Below are 15,971 nucleotides of genomic sequence, written 5' to 3'. Positions count from 1 at the left end.
GTTACTTTTATACTCGGAAGCGTACGTGCAACTCGCGTTCAAATGATAACACTCCTCTTTTGATTGGTGGATCAGGAACGAAACAGTATTTGATTTGCATTTCGCCACTTTTCTTTTCTTCGTCTGTGACATCGCGCCCCCCCTGGAGAGTGTTCGCGCCCCCCACTTTGAGAACCACTGATATAGGGTATATAGAGAACTCTGGTTAAACAACAATAAACAGAGAAATTTTGCTAAAGTCACTATAAAATAAGAGGAACTCCAGATTTTTTAATTACCAAATAGTTTACTGTCACAATACACAGCTTGTGCTACTGCTAATTCAAATCAAACCAATTCAATAATATTTGGTGTGCGGACATCCACTGAGAAATGTCAGTCAGACAGGCAGAGATTCGTGCTGCTACCTGAGTTTCAGATTGGTAGGAGGGCCATGTGAGTGAATGACAGAGCTGAGAGAGTTGGTGAAGAGAGAGAAAAGGAGGGGACCCAGGATGGAACTTTGTGGGACCCCAGTAGTGGGAGGACAAGGTTCTGACACAGACTCTCTCCAAGTTAGAGAGCAGGGAGAGAGCCTGAAGGGAGGAAATACGGATCTGGTGGTTCAATGTGTCAAATGCAGCAGAAAGGTAAAGAAGGATGACCACAGAGGAGAGAGAGGCTGCTCTAGCAGTGTGAAGTTGTTCAGAGACAGCAAGAAGAGCAGTCTCAGTTGAGTGACCTTCCTTGAAACCAGATCGGAGAGGGTCAAGAAGGTTGTTCTGGTGAAGATAGGAGGAGAGTTGATTAAAGATAGTACGCTCAAGTGCTTTGGAAAGGGGAAAGAAAAAGGGAAGAACAGAGACAGGTCTGTAGTTGTTTACATCAAACCCGTTTAGGGTGGGTTTCTTGAAGAGAGGGTTCACTCTCTCCTCTTTTAGAGAGTTAGGGAGATAGCCAGTTGACAGGGAAGTGTTAAAAAGATGGGTAAGAAAAGGAAGAAGGTCTTGGGTTCTAGGATTGGGAGACAGGGGGGTGAAAGAGGAAAGAGAATGGGATGAAGATGAACATGAAGTTGATGGAAAGGTACTTTCACAAGGTGGGTTGGAGAATGAGGAGCGTATGTCATCTATTGTTAGTATGAGCTCTTTGACAAATGAAAAGGCCTGATTATTAAGGACTTTGTAAGGAACACGTTTTGCGTAACCTTTTTAGTGAAGTTGCACAGACATTGAAACCCATTTGTTTTGTGTCGTATAACTTCAATTACAACTATGTAATTTTGCCATATAAAATATGTCATGTTGCAAAAAAGCATGGATATTGGAATTTTACAATAACATAAAAATATTTCCACGAACAAATGCAAATTTTATTGAATAGAATCCACCAGCTACACTGAAGTAAGATTTGGTTTACAGTGACTGTTAATCGACGTTTCATTCTTGAACTTGTTAAAGCATACTTTTTCAGAGGGTCTCTGTATTTGCAGAGACACATATAATGTGAATTTGCATTCAGTCATTTAGTGCTCATCATGGGACAGAAGAGATATTATTATGATGAAACATGTCAGTTAAATTAATAAATCTCCAAGCATTTTGGATATGCTACCAGCTGTGTCTCAAACTATTTTAAATCCTGCTGTAATAATTTTGGCAACCCTTACTGTTCTGAAAGAAGTGTTTATTTTCATCCTTACTTGGATTAAATACTGTAATTTTTTGTAATATTGTTAAGGTGTGTTTAAACAGAACACAAAGCAGATGTGGGCAGAAATATTTGCATGAATTTAACTGCTGGATTGTTTGTTCACTCTAAACTGAAAACTGTACAGGCGTTACCTGACTGTGTCTCACACTCTCTCTCTTTGTGTGTGTGTGTGTGTGTGCGTGTCAGTGTCTCCGTTTCTTGTTTCCCACCAGTCCCTCTCCTTTGTCATCCTATCTGTTTCTGTTAATGAAGTAGATTCATAAAACCTCAGGACAGTTTCAGTGCACATTTATCCCACATTTTGCATGTGCACAGGTACATCTTCACTTAGTTAGTTAGTTCACAATCTAGCCGACCACACCTATTATCGTGCCGATTCATACAATCTCTTTTGGATAAAAAGGTCCAACAAAAAATGTTGAGGCAAATTCAAAGGAATTGCCACATTTAATGGCTTCACATGCAGGTGTTTAGTATGTGTATACTGCTGACAAACAGCAGTAAGAGTCAAAAACAAAGGTTGCTGGGAGATACCTTATTAGCTCTGTCCAATAACTTTATGCAACCTCTGCAAACCTTCGATACCAGAACCAACCTGTTGATCACAATTATCTCTCTGATAATTGACATGTTAATGTGTGTCCTGCTACCCGAACCCATTTTAAAAAGCATAAGCTAACCAGTCAACCACTTTAACTAGTTATAATTTTGCATGCACATGAGGTCACATTGCTTCAACTATACAAAAACAATATGGACTTCACTCTGTGGCTCATGATTGGGTTTAATAAAACATTTCGGGATGTGGACCTAAAGGGCCACAATAAGATTACACAAAATACAAATACAAATGGGATAACTGAATAAAGCTGTGTGTGGGGCAGCTTTAATCAAATGTAGAAACATGAATTCAATTGTAATTACTTTAGTAATTATTTCAATTACTCTCTGGATTGCAAAAAAAAACATTGGTTTAAGCTGAGTTCTCCACTCTGGAGTCACACATCCCGCCAAATAAAAGTCTCTTTTGCTGGCTGTGCTTGATGCCAGGATGGCAAGCACATTCTGCACAAACAGTGCCAGGTTACAAAACATTCTTTCCATAAGAACAAAACCTCAGCGTCGTTGAGGCTGCCACCTCACCCTGAGGCTGTATATTTCTGTTTCTGGAGTTCTCCACATCAGAGAAATATTCTACTGTGGAACATGGAAAGGGTCTGATTTCTGGTGGTGGGCTGAGGGTGAAAAGCAAGTGGCTTCCATGTTTCTCTTTTAGTTCTTACACCTACACCTGTAAGCACCTGACTCACAAGAAACACTGAAATATAAAATAGAAGGCTGCAGTTGTTGCCGAGGTTCTCCAATCACACAACAGTCCAGTGAATGGTTGGATTTCTGGATGTCTTTGGCAGAGTGTGAAATTATTAGTCCACACCATCGTCAAGTTAAGTCACTGATATTTTGATCTTGTGAAATGATTTTCAAAAATAATTTCACACCAAAATGTGATGTATACACATTGATTTTCCATATATATATTTTTTATTTAAAGGGGACATATTATGCCCATTTCACCACATTTGATATGGTTCCTTGGGGTCTTAATGAAATTTCTGTAACATTTTTTGGTAAAAATACCACAAGGATCATTTAAAACAGCACCTTTTTACTCTGTCTAAAACAGACCTCCTCAGATCGACCTGTTTTGAGGGCCCCGCCCCCCTCTCAGCCCGCCCCCATCTTACCCCACCCCCTTTCACCCCTCTCATCCCTCCCCCTCCTCACCCCTCCCCCCTCTCATGGAGGTGTAGGACATAACGTTTTTACCTCCATTAATTAGCCTGTGTGTTTGAATGTGTTCTCACTACAGAATGCATTCAACATCTATAGGGCAGATTATGGGCCTTTATGTCCAAGAGGAATAGAGCAGTAAGTTTTGTTTTTTTTATGCATGAGATATCAGTCATTTCTGCAATACAAATATGACTGAGGAATAAAATACATAAATTACTCTTCCCTCTGTATTACTTTGCTAACTGCTCATCTTACACGTGTCAATTGTTAACATGTTACATATCAAACATTAAAAGCACACAACTGTTTCTATAAACTTTTATTGTCAGAAAGATTGCTAAAAAGAATGCCACAGAGCTTTTTAAAAATAGTTATTAAACGTACTGGCTGGGACAGAGGTAATAAATACAAAAAATACCAAGTATAATGAAAACATTGATTACAAAAATACAATTTGTGCCATCAGTAGCCATACTGTAAACAAAGGAACACTTTATATTTGTGTGTCACCTTTATTCTCTAAATACAATGTAAACTTTGCTCAGCCGTTACAGGTATTTGGCGTACAGAAGCTTTGTGAGCTGGTGTTGAGGCCACCTGGGCCGGAGAATCAGGGTGGTCCTGCCCTCCTGCTCGGTGCTCCAGATACGCAGAGTGTTCCCTGATGCTCAGGGAAGTTATACAGGGTTCAGACCTGCCTATAACTTCCTGCTTGTCAGGTTTCTCATACTTAGCAGAGAGGTCCTCAGGTTTTGAGATCTTCAGCACCTCATTCACATATGGGGCCGGGTCCTGAAAAACCTCGTGAAAGATGAGGTCCAACAGGTTATCCACGTAATCTGTAATACAAATTGGGGAAAAAGTTGGACATTTTGCACTTTTTGTATTTATCATTTTCTTTTTATAATTATTTTATTCTATTTATCGTGAAGACGATAAATAAATGGTCTTTAAATCGTGAAGACCATTTAAAGACACCAGTTAATCGATATGTTATTTATGTTTCACATACTGTTTGTACATTGTTTGGCTTTTAAATAGAGCCTGTGAGAATCACGGAAGGTTGCATCTGCTTTCACCGGCTTTCTGTGCACTCGCCCTTCTTATGTATTACATCTGTCCCCCGCCGACACACAGGACAAACCTCAAACAGCTCCAGGAGGCAGTTTTCATAGACAATATATGTGGGTGTCTTATGAACAGGGTTGGAAGATTCCATTCTATTAGAACGACAAAGATTTCACCAAAAGGCTGCAACAGCTAAAAAAGTGTAGGATGGTAATCCATCTGATTATTGAAATGTTTAGATTAAATATTGAGTCACTCACGTCACATCTGCTGACTCAGTCAAGACTGTGATTGAGTCATCAGGATCATAGGTAGCATCCTGTGGCTCTCCGAAGTCCATACTTGAACAACTTGGGTTGTCCTCTCCCTCCTCCAAACGAGGTCTCTTACAGCTGAGGTCCCAACACCAACATCAGTGCAGCACAGTTTTCTGTGTGCCTATGATAAAACAGACACAGTATCCATGGAGTCACAACAAATGAGATGCTGTTACAACTTTAACACGGAGACACAATCAATGAATGAAGTAACTGAGGGTAAACCAACCTGTACTTTTGTAGTGAGGTCGCAGTGTTTTCATAGAAAGCTGCGTTCCATGTGTGCGCATCTGTGGTGGGTCCGTCTGGCATGCTACGTGATGTAGCCTAGCACCGTGAACAGATGTGCTTGCCTGAACACCAAAAGCAGCAATGTTATTCATGTTTGTATTACTGTCATGCATACAAGGATACAAGGGCACATTTCCCCAACTAGGGCTGGTAATGAATAATCGTTCTAGTCCCGCACATTATGACAACAACATACTCCGGTATCTTGAACGAGCGGCCGTAGCAGCAGCTGTAGCTGGAAGTTAGGTTCGTGAGTGTTGTGCGCTCTCCCCCTCCCCCCCCCCCCAAGCTCGCGTGTCCTCCCGTTAGTACTGTGCCGCTGATTTTTTCCCACGGCAGCACTGGGCTGGAAGTTAGCTACAGCCGGAGCTCGTAGCAGCTACTACAAGCATCCGTAGCTAACTTCAAGCTCCAGCAGCTACAACCGGAGCTCGTAGCAGCTGCTCCAAGCATCCGTAGCTAACTTCAAGCTCCAGCAGCTACAACCGGAGCTCGTAGCAGCTGCTCCAAGCATCCGTAGCTAACTTCAAGCTCCAGCAGCTACAACCGGAGCTCGTAGCAGCTGCTCCAAGCATCCGTAGCTAACTTCAAGCTACAGCAGCTACAACCGGAGCTCGTAGCAGCTACTACAAGCATCCGTAGCTAACTTCAAGCTACAGCAGCTACAACCGGAGCTCGTAGCAGCTACTACAAGCATCCGTAGCTAACTTCAAGCTACAGCAGCTACTACCGACGCTCATAGCAGCTACTACCGGGGTTCGTAGTAGCTGCTACGGCCCCTCAAGCGGAGGGGGGGAAGAGCGTGGAGAGCGCAACACTCACGAACCTGCCGTGCGATCACCGTTCAGTGGACTCTCGCCAGCCGTCCTTGATTAATGAAAACTCCTGTAAAGTCTCTCCCTATCCCCCACCACTACATACTAGCCCCCCACCGCCTCACACACGGCACAACATGCTAACGGCACTAGCCTCCACACAAAATGTCTAAAAGAAGCAAATACCAGAATTATTTAAAAAAAATACTTACATTTCCCTCGTCTTCAGTATTGCGATGGAAAGATGGCACCGACCCCTCTTTCAATAACAACCTTTTAGAGAATCCAGCGTTATATTGGCCCAGGTTGATAAAACAGTCCGATTCAAAGTGGTGGCAGGAACGTTGCCATCATATATGAACTCAATCCATCTCAATCTTGTGTCTTCTGAAGCTGGAGTCACATGAAGACATTTGTGCTGATTTGTGCAGCCGACCACTGAGCATCTCGGTTGTCGTAATTGATTCATGCTGCTGTTAGCTTATCCAAGTGTTTCCAAGGCTTGCAAGAATGAAATGGCGGACACCGGTGGACCGAAATTCTATAAAGTGGGAGGGTCCATCTAGGGGTGGGTCGAGTGGTAGTGGGGGAGTGCATAGAGCTATGGGGGAATGTACTAAATGGGCATTTTTCGACTATGACGTCTATTTCGGGGGAAATTCCATTGGACGCACTTCAGCACATAGTTTCTGAAATAGAGGAACCACAACAAATCGCGGGAGTGATTTTTTTCCAGAGTTTTTGGGACGGTAGACATGCCAGATACCCAAACTAATGTGTAGAAGCACTACAAAAGTGGAATTTTCATAATATGTCCCCTTTAAAAAAAATCTTATTTTTAAAATTGTAAGGCTACATGCATCAAGTTGCTACATGCATCACCTTGCTCCATTCTAAGTCTCTCTGTGTGTATAGAGTATATATAATAGGAGATATGGTATGGTATGAATAGAAAAAAATCAAGAGTACTTGATACCTATCGGATTTCTCAGGACAGATTTTGCTGTCAGGCCTGAAAGGTTGATTAAATGTAGGCATGTATCTGAATGTGTGAATTTGTAAAGGAAACGTTTTTGATAATGTATTGACAAAAATATAATTTGCATGAGTTAAAAAAGTTTTTGTAGTTGTAGAATTACCGTATGTGTTATTAAAATTTGTGCTGTAAAACAGACATTTACTCTCTGTCCACATCATACTGAAGTTATAGGCTACAAGCAAAACTTACAGCTTATCTGCACATTGTCCTCTGACGAGCCAATATGACAAAGTCAAACTGTCCAACTGGGCCAAAAAAGACCCGCCCCTCCTGATAGGATAAGACCTTCAAGAGATCTGCTAACATTAGTGTAGCTACAATGTTAACAGGTGCTATGAACCTTACAGGGCCAGGAGGAGAGCCCCCGCAGCCCTTGCAATTCATGTTGTTTATAAATTCAATTATGGGCGGCATCAAATTGTTGAAAGTATATTTGGTCTTGCGGTCGAAGGTTCCTCACCCATTCACTCAAAGCTGTGGTTGTCTAAACATGTTGCCTACAATGAATACATCTTTATAGCATGAGATTTACTACTTTGGAACCACTTTTTACTACATTCAAGGTGCCAAGAGTTAATTTCTCAAAGATGTTACGTTTTTAACATTTTTTTTTTTTGTGATTACTTCTCAATTTATGTCCTTCTCCATCTTTTTTCCCCTCTCTTAGATGCCTTGTCATCCTCATCACCAATTTTCTCCTACCCCTCCACCCTTACTAACTGTGTTGAAGCTCATCGGGTGTGCTCTGCTGATCTGCGGTGTGAGGCATTGTACCGGGGCTTGGAGCTGTGTGCGGCTGACGCAGCCATTTCTCCACTAGGGGAGCAGGCCACAGCTGAGTGCCTGGAGAGACGGGATGTTCTGCTGGCCAAACACCCCGCTCTGTTGGCCTGCAAGTGCCCCCGTGGTTTTCGCAAGGAGGAGCAGTGTCTGCGCATATACTGGAGGGTTCGCCTGCTGCCAGGTCAGTCCGGGTGCTGTTGGGGTGGAAACGGGTACTCATAACAATCTGTATGTGGATGCATATCTGAGCTGGGTTCCCATCCAGTATTTTGAAGATATAGACAATGTGTTAAAAAAAACTGGATCAGTCATCCTTGATCTAAATCAGTTGAAGATTACTGTACAAAATATTTAATTTGCAGAATGTAATTTAGGTGAAATTGATAATCAATCAATCAAATTTTATTTGTATAGCTCATATTCACAAGTCAGAATTTGTCTCATACGGCTTTAACAAGGTGGAACATTCCTCTGCCCTTAACCCTCAACAAGAGTAAGGAAGAACTACAAAAAACGACCAACATTTTTTAGCAGGCTAAAAAGAACGTAGAAACCTCAGAGAGACACATGTGAGGGATCCCTCTCCCAGGATGGACAGAAGTGAAATATATGCTACATCCACATTAGCTTATAATATTGTTGTTGCTTACCATCACAGCTCTTGGTAAGTAAAGGAAACCAGATTTAGTCTGAACTTGCAATGTATGCAGCAAAACTTACAAAAAGCACCTTCAAGACACACTTACTTTCACTGACTGCCATTTGTGTTAAGCAGCTGTTTAGCAGAAGTTAAAGAGTTACTCTTCTCATAGATATACATCTTTTTATATTTTCATCTCCGACCTTGAACACTCAGTATTTACTCCTTCCTCTTTAAGGCTTCTCTTCCTAAAACACAGATAAAATGTTAACCTGACTTTCACTGTACTTTTCAAAACTGCTTTTCAAAATGAAAAGTTACCCTCAGCACATTTGTGCAGGAATCTGATTGGAAATCTGAAAAAAACAACATCAGCAATTAAGATGACATGTCCATGACTTTTTCCTCATTTAATTGTAATGGGATCTTTTGATAGTGCACTAAAGTTTGACTATGAAACATATTTAATATCTTTCTTTCAGTAACTGAACGATGCCCCAAACTTTGCCTGTACTGAGTGATGTGTGATTGAGAAAGTGCTTCACAGAGATGAACTGTATGAGTGTGTGTGTGGATAGAATGGCGTAACTGTACTATAAAGTGCTTTGACTGGTCATCAAGTAAAAAAAAAGCACTATATAAACACAGACCATTTACCATTTATTTTCAATAAGCTTTGTACTTTTCACAATGTGATCTGGGTCCAAAGCAAGCACCCATCACTCACCAGATTCAAATACAAATACACATTGGCAATTAGTATTAATCAGCTCTTAATGCAGGATACAAAAGAACAGTATTTGACAATGCATATGATATTTAGAGTGTTTGATCCTCTAAATTGAACTTGATTGTTTCGCTCAGCTCTTAAAGGAAAGGGTCTCCTACAGATGTTGTGAATTGTGGGTAATACACATTCCCATTGTAGTGTAGGGTAGTTAGATTCAGACAAAATAAAATGTGCTTTCAGAAATTGTACCAATGTGCCTATTTGCCCTCTAGAGGTTAACATACATGGTACAATAATGTAAATGATTTTGTTAACAGTGCAGCTAGTTGTTTACACAAATATGTTGTTAAAAAGCAAATATAGCTTATATTCTGGCCAAGCTTGTGGCTGTAGGAAGTGCGGTTTGACCAACTCTTTTTTCAAAGTCATCTCACGGCCGGTCTATTAAATAAATGCATATAACATTATATCGGCGACATACATACTGGGGATCACAGAGTAGTAAGGTATTTACTGTTACAACTAAGCTAAGAACCATTAATAGCATCTTATGTATTGTTGCATAGCTCAAGCCGTAGTTGTCTCACAGTTTCTGACTGTCCTTCAAACAAAATTAACATTAGTATAGTATTGCTACAATCTGTGGATAAAAAATGTTCTGGCCACAGTCTGAAAATAATATGCAACATTGCAAAACTTACAGACTAATGAAGTTTGTCAGTTTATTGGTAGTCAGTAGCGTGGACTGCCCTTACACAACAACTCCAAGTGTTTTACAACGAAAGTCTCATTCACCCTTTAACACACACAATCACACACTGATGACACGGTAGTAAGAGGTTCAGAATCTTGCTCAAGGACACTTCAACACACAACACAGAGGAGGAGGAGCTAGACACATACTCTACCTCTTGAGCCCAGCATCCCTGACTGTCACTTGTTCAGAAAGCAGTCAGAAGTGCAGTGATGTGCATAAACATTTTTGCAGTCTTGGGGACATTGCCATTGAAATAAACGTAAGCCACTGGGTCTTCACTTCCACAGTTGACGGGAGGACAAAAAGGCTGTTGTGTTGGTCCTTGCATCCAACAAGAAAGCATTTTACATGCTCTTGTTTTTCTCTCTTGATGTCAAGAGGGGAGCAAAATCTGACTGGCATGTTTGCAAACAGTTTTACTGAATGATGGACCAAGAGAAGAGACTGTCTGTACACACACAAGAGACACACAAATGTTGAATAAGTGCATTTTGCATTATATCGTCCCTTTAAAGGGTAAGGCAGGTATTATCCTTTCCTCTTGTTGCCAACAAATCTAATGAAAATGCCAAAGCCAGCATACACATCTGTTTAAATTTTTCCTAACTCCCAGTGGTTTTTCTTCAAGATAAAAATCTTTGGAAAAAAACACAAAACCAGCAACTGCTGATAGGTTATAAAAATGTCGCTAAGCTAACCTCTATTCTCAGCAGGCATTGTAATGCAGCACCAGCCCGTCAAGTTTAACCTTCAATCAATCAATCAATCAAATTTTATTTGTATAGCTGTTGGGCAACAGCCCATTGAGTTGACCAGACAATAGGTTATAAAAGTTAGGCCTGTGGGCCAAGCTGAAGCCAGCTAAAGTTTCCCTCTAAAATCCAGCATGGAGATTGTATCTCCTGGTGGGGTAAAAATCTCGCTCCTGGCTGCTCCCACTGAGATTTGACCTCTGACACTCAATCGGCTTAAGGCCAGCATCATCCCATGACCACACATCAAGGAGGCTGGGCCTCCTCAGGTTAATAATCAATCAATCAATCAATCAAATTTTATTTGTATAGCCCATATTCACAAATTACAATTCGTCTCATAGGGCTTTAACAGGGTGTGACATCATCTGTCCTTAACCCTCAGCAAGAGTAAGGAAAAACTACTAAAAACCCTTTTAACAGGGTAAAAATACGTAGGGACCTCAGAGAGAGCCACATGTGAGGGATCCCTCTCCCAGGACGGACAGAAGTGTAATAGATGCCACGTGTAGGAAAACATCATCAAGATTAAAGTCTTCAAGATTAAAGATTAAAGTCTCTAGCAGCATTGATGAGGGTAAACCTCCCGAAGTATAACCCCAACATGACATGCCAAGCAGTCCCGCTGCAATCACAGTCCATGGTCAGCAACCAGTAGGACCACGATCCACCATCCAGACCAGACGCCACTCCAGACCTCAGTCACCGTCCACCGCCGCCCACCAGGACCCACCACGGTCCTGGTCCACCACCCGTACCCAATGCCAACGCGATACAGGGTCCGCCACCAGCACCACGATCAGCCCACATGACACAGAATCCGCCACACTGGGTCCACCACCGCGACCCCCGGTGCGTGATCCACAAACCGCAATCCATGGTGCGGCCACAGAGGCCCTGGATCTGCGGGTGATAAAGCAAAGGGATTCCGGGGAAGGGGGATAGGGATGGAGAAGAGGAAGGAGAAGCTGGAAAAAGAAGCTATGTGTGTCATGTGTCATAAAATAGAACAAGTAACGTTCTGCCGCACTAATTAGCTCTAACTACAAGCTTTATCAAAAAGGAAGGTTTTGAGCCTACTCTTAAACGAACAGATGGTGTCTGCCTCCCGAACTGAAAGTGGTAGTTTATTCCACAGCAGAGGAGCTTGATGGCTGAAAGCTCTGGCTCCTACCCTACTTTTAGAGACTTTAGGGACGACAAGTAGGCCTGAATTCTGGGAGCGGAGTGCTCTAGTGGGTTTATAAGGTACTAACAGCTCTTTAAGGTAAAAAGGCGCTATATTATTAAGGGCCTTGAAGGTGAGGAGGAGAATTTTAAATTCTATTCTAGATTTAACTGGAAGCCAGTGTAGCGATGCTAATACTGGAGAAATGTGTTCTCTTCTCTTTGTTCTCGTCAGGACATGTGCTGCGGCTTTTTGGACAAGCTGTGGAGTCTTTAACGACTTACTGCTGGAGCCTGATAATAATGAATTACAATAGTCCAGTCTCGATGTAACAAAGGCGTGGACTAGTTTTTCTACATCTTTTTGCGAAAGGACATGTCTGATTTTTGAGATATTACGCAAGTGGAAAAAGGCGGTCCTAGAAATTTGTTTTAAATGACTATTAAAGGATAAATCAGGATCAAAGATCACTCCCAAGTTCCTGACTGTTTTGTTGGAAGCAAGGGCAATGTCGTCTAGCGCAGCTATATCATTAGATAATGTATCCCTAAGGTGTTTGGGGCCAAGTATTATAACCTCTGTTTTGTCTGAGTTTAATAAGAGAAAATTGCGGGTCTTCCAGGTTTTTATGTCCTTGAGACATGCTCGAAGTTTATTTAATTGATTACTTTGTTCAGGTTTTATTGACAAGTATAACTGGATGTCATCCGCATAGCAGTGGAAATTTACCGAGTGTGTCCTGATAATGTTTCTTAGTGGAAGCATATATAATGAGAATAAAATTGGGCCGAGCACAGAGCCCTGTAGAACACCATGGTTAACTTTGGTGCGCACAGATGACTCATCATTAATTTGCACGAATTGGGAGCGATCAGAAAAATACGATTTAAACCAGTTAAGGGCGGTTCCATTAATGTTAATTAACTGTTTAAGTCTTTGTAATAGAATTTGATGGTCAATTGTGTCAAATGCAGAACGAGGACAGACACAAGTCCCTGATCTGAGGCTATTAAAAGGTCATTAGTGACTTTTGCCAAGGCTTTGATCCCCGACTGAAAGTCTTCATATATATTATTTTCCTGGAGAAACTCACACAGCTGATTGGCTACCACTTTTTCTAAGATTTTAGACATGAAGGGAAGATTAGATATTGGTCTCTAATTGGCTAAAACCTCTGGGTCTAGGGTTGGTTTATTGAGAATGGGTTTGATTACTGCTATTTTAAAAGACTGTGGTACACAACCTGATGATAATGATAGATTGATTGTGTTAAGTAACGAACTATCAATTAGGGGCAGAATTTCTTTAAGTAATAACCTTTTGTTATGTTTCTTTGTAAATTCATTAAAAAGACTGTCAGTGTAGAGTGAATGATAAATTAAAAAAATGGCTGTGGTGCAGAAGGTAGAGCACGTCGTCCTCAAACTAGAAGGTCATTGGTTTCAATCTCGGTGTCCCCCATTCTGCATGCTGAAGTGTCCTTGGGCAAGACACCGAACTCCAAATTGCTCTTGACAGCTGTGCCGGCCGTGTATGATGAATGGCTACTGTTAAGAACTTTGAGTGGTCATCAAGATTATATGACCATATATACCAAATATAAATACAGACCATTTACCATTGACTATTCATGTAATGTATAGTTGATCTTAGCTAGGTAGAAACAAATTATGATATTCATTGTGCATCTCAAAGGCTACTAGCAGCTACTTGTAACGTTAAGGTTTTTACTTTTTTTGGAGTGTCACTCAGTTCATGAATTGACCTTAGGAATCTGTAAGTATAAGTCAAGTATTAATTTGATAACCCTGACCATTCCATTTGATTTTGCTTGACAAACACTGATATGGATGATGCTTCAAATATATGAATTCCTGGAACGTCATTCCAGTGTGCTCAGACAGCACCACACCAATACAATAAATGCATCCTTTTGCTTTGGGCAGCAGCAGGATGGTGTATGTGGGATTTGGTGCAAGTAAACTAAAGTCAAGTCAAACATTACAACTATTACCAAACACAAATGTGCCTTAAGGGGATTTATAATCATTGCAGCACAACTTGACACCCTCAACTGTGGCTGAGGGGTAGAGTGGTCGTTCTCAAACCTGAAGGTCGGCGGTTCGATCCCCAGTCTGACCCATCTGCATGCCACAGTGTCCTTGGGCAAGATGCTGAACCCCGAATGCCCCCCCCATAGAATAACAAAGTGCTGCGAATAGATGCACTGTATGAATGTGTGGGTGAATGTAAAACTGTACTGTAAAGCGCTTTGAGTGGTCATCAAGACTAGAAAAGCGCTACAAATACAAAACCATTTACCATTTATCAAATTAATAATGTTGTATATTCGCTAGAGTAAATCATTTTGGCATGTGGTATTCCATGGTGCCCGTCCTGACCTGCAAATCTTCTGTGTAATAAACATATAATACAAACAAGAACTACATCCGCTGAGATTCCTCCATCAACATCAACTTCAAAAACAACATCGCCATCTCGGCTGCATAGAATATACCATAATAACAAACTAAATGTGAGAATATGTGTTTCTTCAGAAACCTCATAAGAATAACCTCTAACCCCCAAAAAGTGGGGAACAATTGAAAAAACCTCAGAATGAGCAGCAGATGAGGTAGACATGCAATATTTGTTGTGTCTATAATATGAAGTACATAGAAAATTCACAGTATGAACAATTAGAAAATAATTCTATATTAAAAATATATAGGAAGATCTAAAATGAGGATAGCCCTTACAACCACATGAGGCAAGCCATAGTAAGCACACAGGAGAAGAAAATACATAGAAGGGGGAAAAAACAAGGAAGAGGCTGGGACTCATATAGGACAAAGCTCCAAAACAAGGACAGCCAGGGGAGCGAGACAGGTCCCAGGATGGCAGATGGTCCAGCACAGAGAGTCTGACTGATAAGACAGGACAGGGAGAAGAAAACAGGCTGAGAGAGAAGAGCTCACAGTCTGGATACTCATGTGTTTGATGGAATAAACAAACAAAGGGCCAGACAGATTCAGGTGTTATCAGAAAATGTAAATTAGCCTTGCCAAAAGGACCCCATGGACTGTGCTTTATGTTTGTGGTTTGACACATATTCTGATTACAACTGACCCAGTACATGTATTCAAAGTGTTTAAAGCATAACTGTTATTGTATGAAGATTTAACGCTTGAACATGCAGTCAGACAGACATATATTAGCAGTAAGTTTGGTCCATGGGAAGGGGGCATGATAGGAAATAGGTCAGACCCTTTAGGATTTTGTAGGTGATAAGAAACAAATCTGATCTGACATAACAAGGGAGCCAACGAAATTAGTCTATAATGTGGTCAATTGTTCTGGATTCAGCTGAAGTTCTACCTGTAGCGTTCAAAATCATCTGATGACTATAGCACCAGCTTGTGGTTGAACTGAAAACATAATGGCAAGTCTGGATGACAGAGGAATGAGTTAGGGTATCTTCATCTATGGAAAGCAAAGACCAGCATTTAACTGAGTCATGTAGGTAATAAAGGTGCTGATCAAATAAGAGCATAAGATTAAATGTAAAACAAGGTTGTCAGACTTTATAGAAATAAGCACAGTTTTCCAGAGCTGCCGTTGATTGATCAAACCAGTGTCAGGGTTGGCCAATGACCAGCATCTAGGTTTGAACCGACTTCAGGAATCCAATATGAGCAGATCTTTCACCGCTTTTCTAAGTGCACTTAGTGGAATGACACTCTGAAAGCAAACTGAAAAGGCACATATAGATTACTATTAGACATTGCATTCCTGAATGTTTTTTTTTTTTTGTAAAGATTTGAGAGGTTTGGAAGTTGTAAGTGATAACACTGACAGTATCCCGAATTGTTAAGTCCCTAAAGTGGCATGAAATCTTTGAACAGTGTAGGGGACCTGGAGGTAGTTGGAAGGTTTTTACGCCAACGCCAACCTAGACAATCATTTGAGTCTTAACGTTCAAATAGAGACTATCTTGGATTCACTTTAATACTCAGCTGGTTCTGTAGAGGAAGCTGGAGATGGAACCTAATTTTCTGCACTATGCACAGAAGTTACGTTAGATATGGTAGTCCTTTCCTTTGCCTGTACAATTTGTATTTGTAA

At 41.1% G+C, this 15,971-nt stretch overlaps 1 protein-coding gene and 1 long non-coding RNA gene across 2 annotated transcripts in view; one reads left to right on the top strand and one right to left on the bottom strand.

Annotated features, from left to right (window-relative positions):
• Positions 1–3,879: 3,879 nt before the first annotated feature.
• Positions 3,880–5,424, bottom strand: LOC128446307 (uncharacterized). Its single transcript, XR_008339567.1, has 4 exons — positions 5,359–5,424; positions 5,101–5,224; positions 4,815–4,992; positions 3,880–4,325 (listed from the first exon to the last, which is right to left on the bottom strand). It is a non-coding gene; the product is annotated as an uncharacterized LOC128446307 (long non-coding RNA).
• A 1,063-nt stretch (positions 5,425–6,487) lies between these two features.
• Positions 6,488–15,971, top strand: part of gfra3 (GDNF family receptor alpha 3) — a 30,815-nt gene continuing 21,331 nt past the window's right edge. The window contains exons 1-2 of the mRNA XM_053429417.1: positions 6,488–6,545; positions 7,684–7,980. Of these exons, the coding sequence (XP_053285392.1) occupies positions 6,488–6,545; positions 7,684–7,980 (355 nt within the window). The remainder of the gene's footprint in view (positions 6,546–7,683; positions 7,981–15,971) is intronic.

The sequence above is a fragment of the Pleuronectes platessa genome, chromosome 8, assembly GCF_947347685.1.
Source record: "Pleuronectes platessa chromosome 8, fPlePla1.1, whole genome shotgun sequence".
In the NCBI taxonomy this organism is placed as follows: domain Eukaryota; kingdom Metazoa; phylum Chordata; class Actinopteri; order Pleuronectiformes; family Pleuronectidae; genus Pleuronectes; species Pleuronectes platessa.
This window is presented reverse-complemented; position numbering and strand designations above follow the sequence as displayed.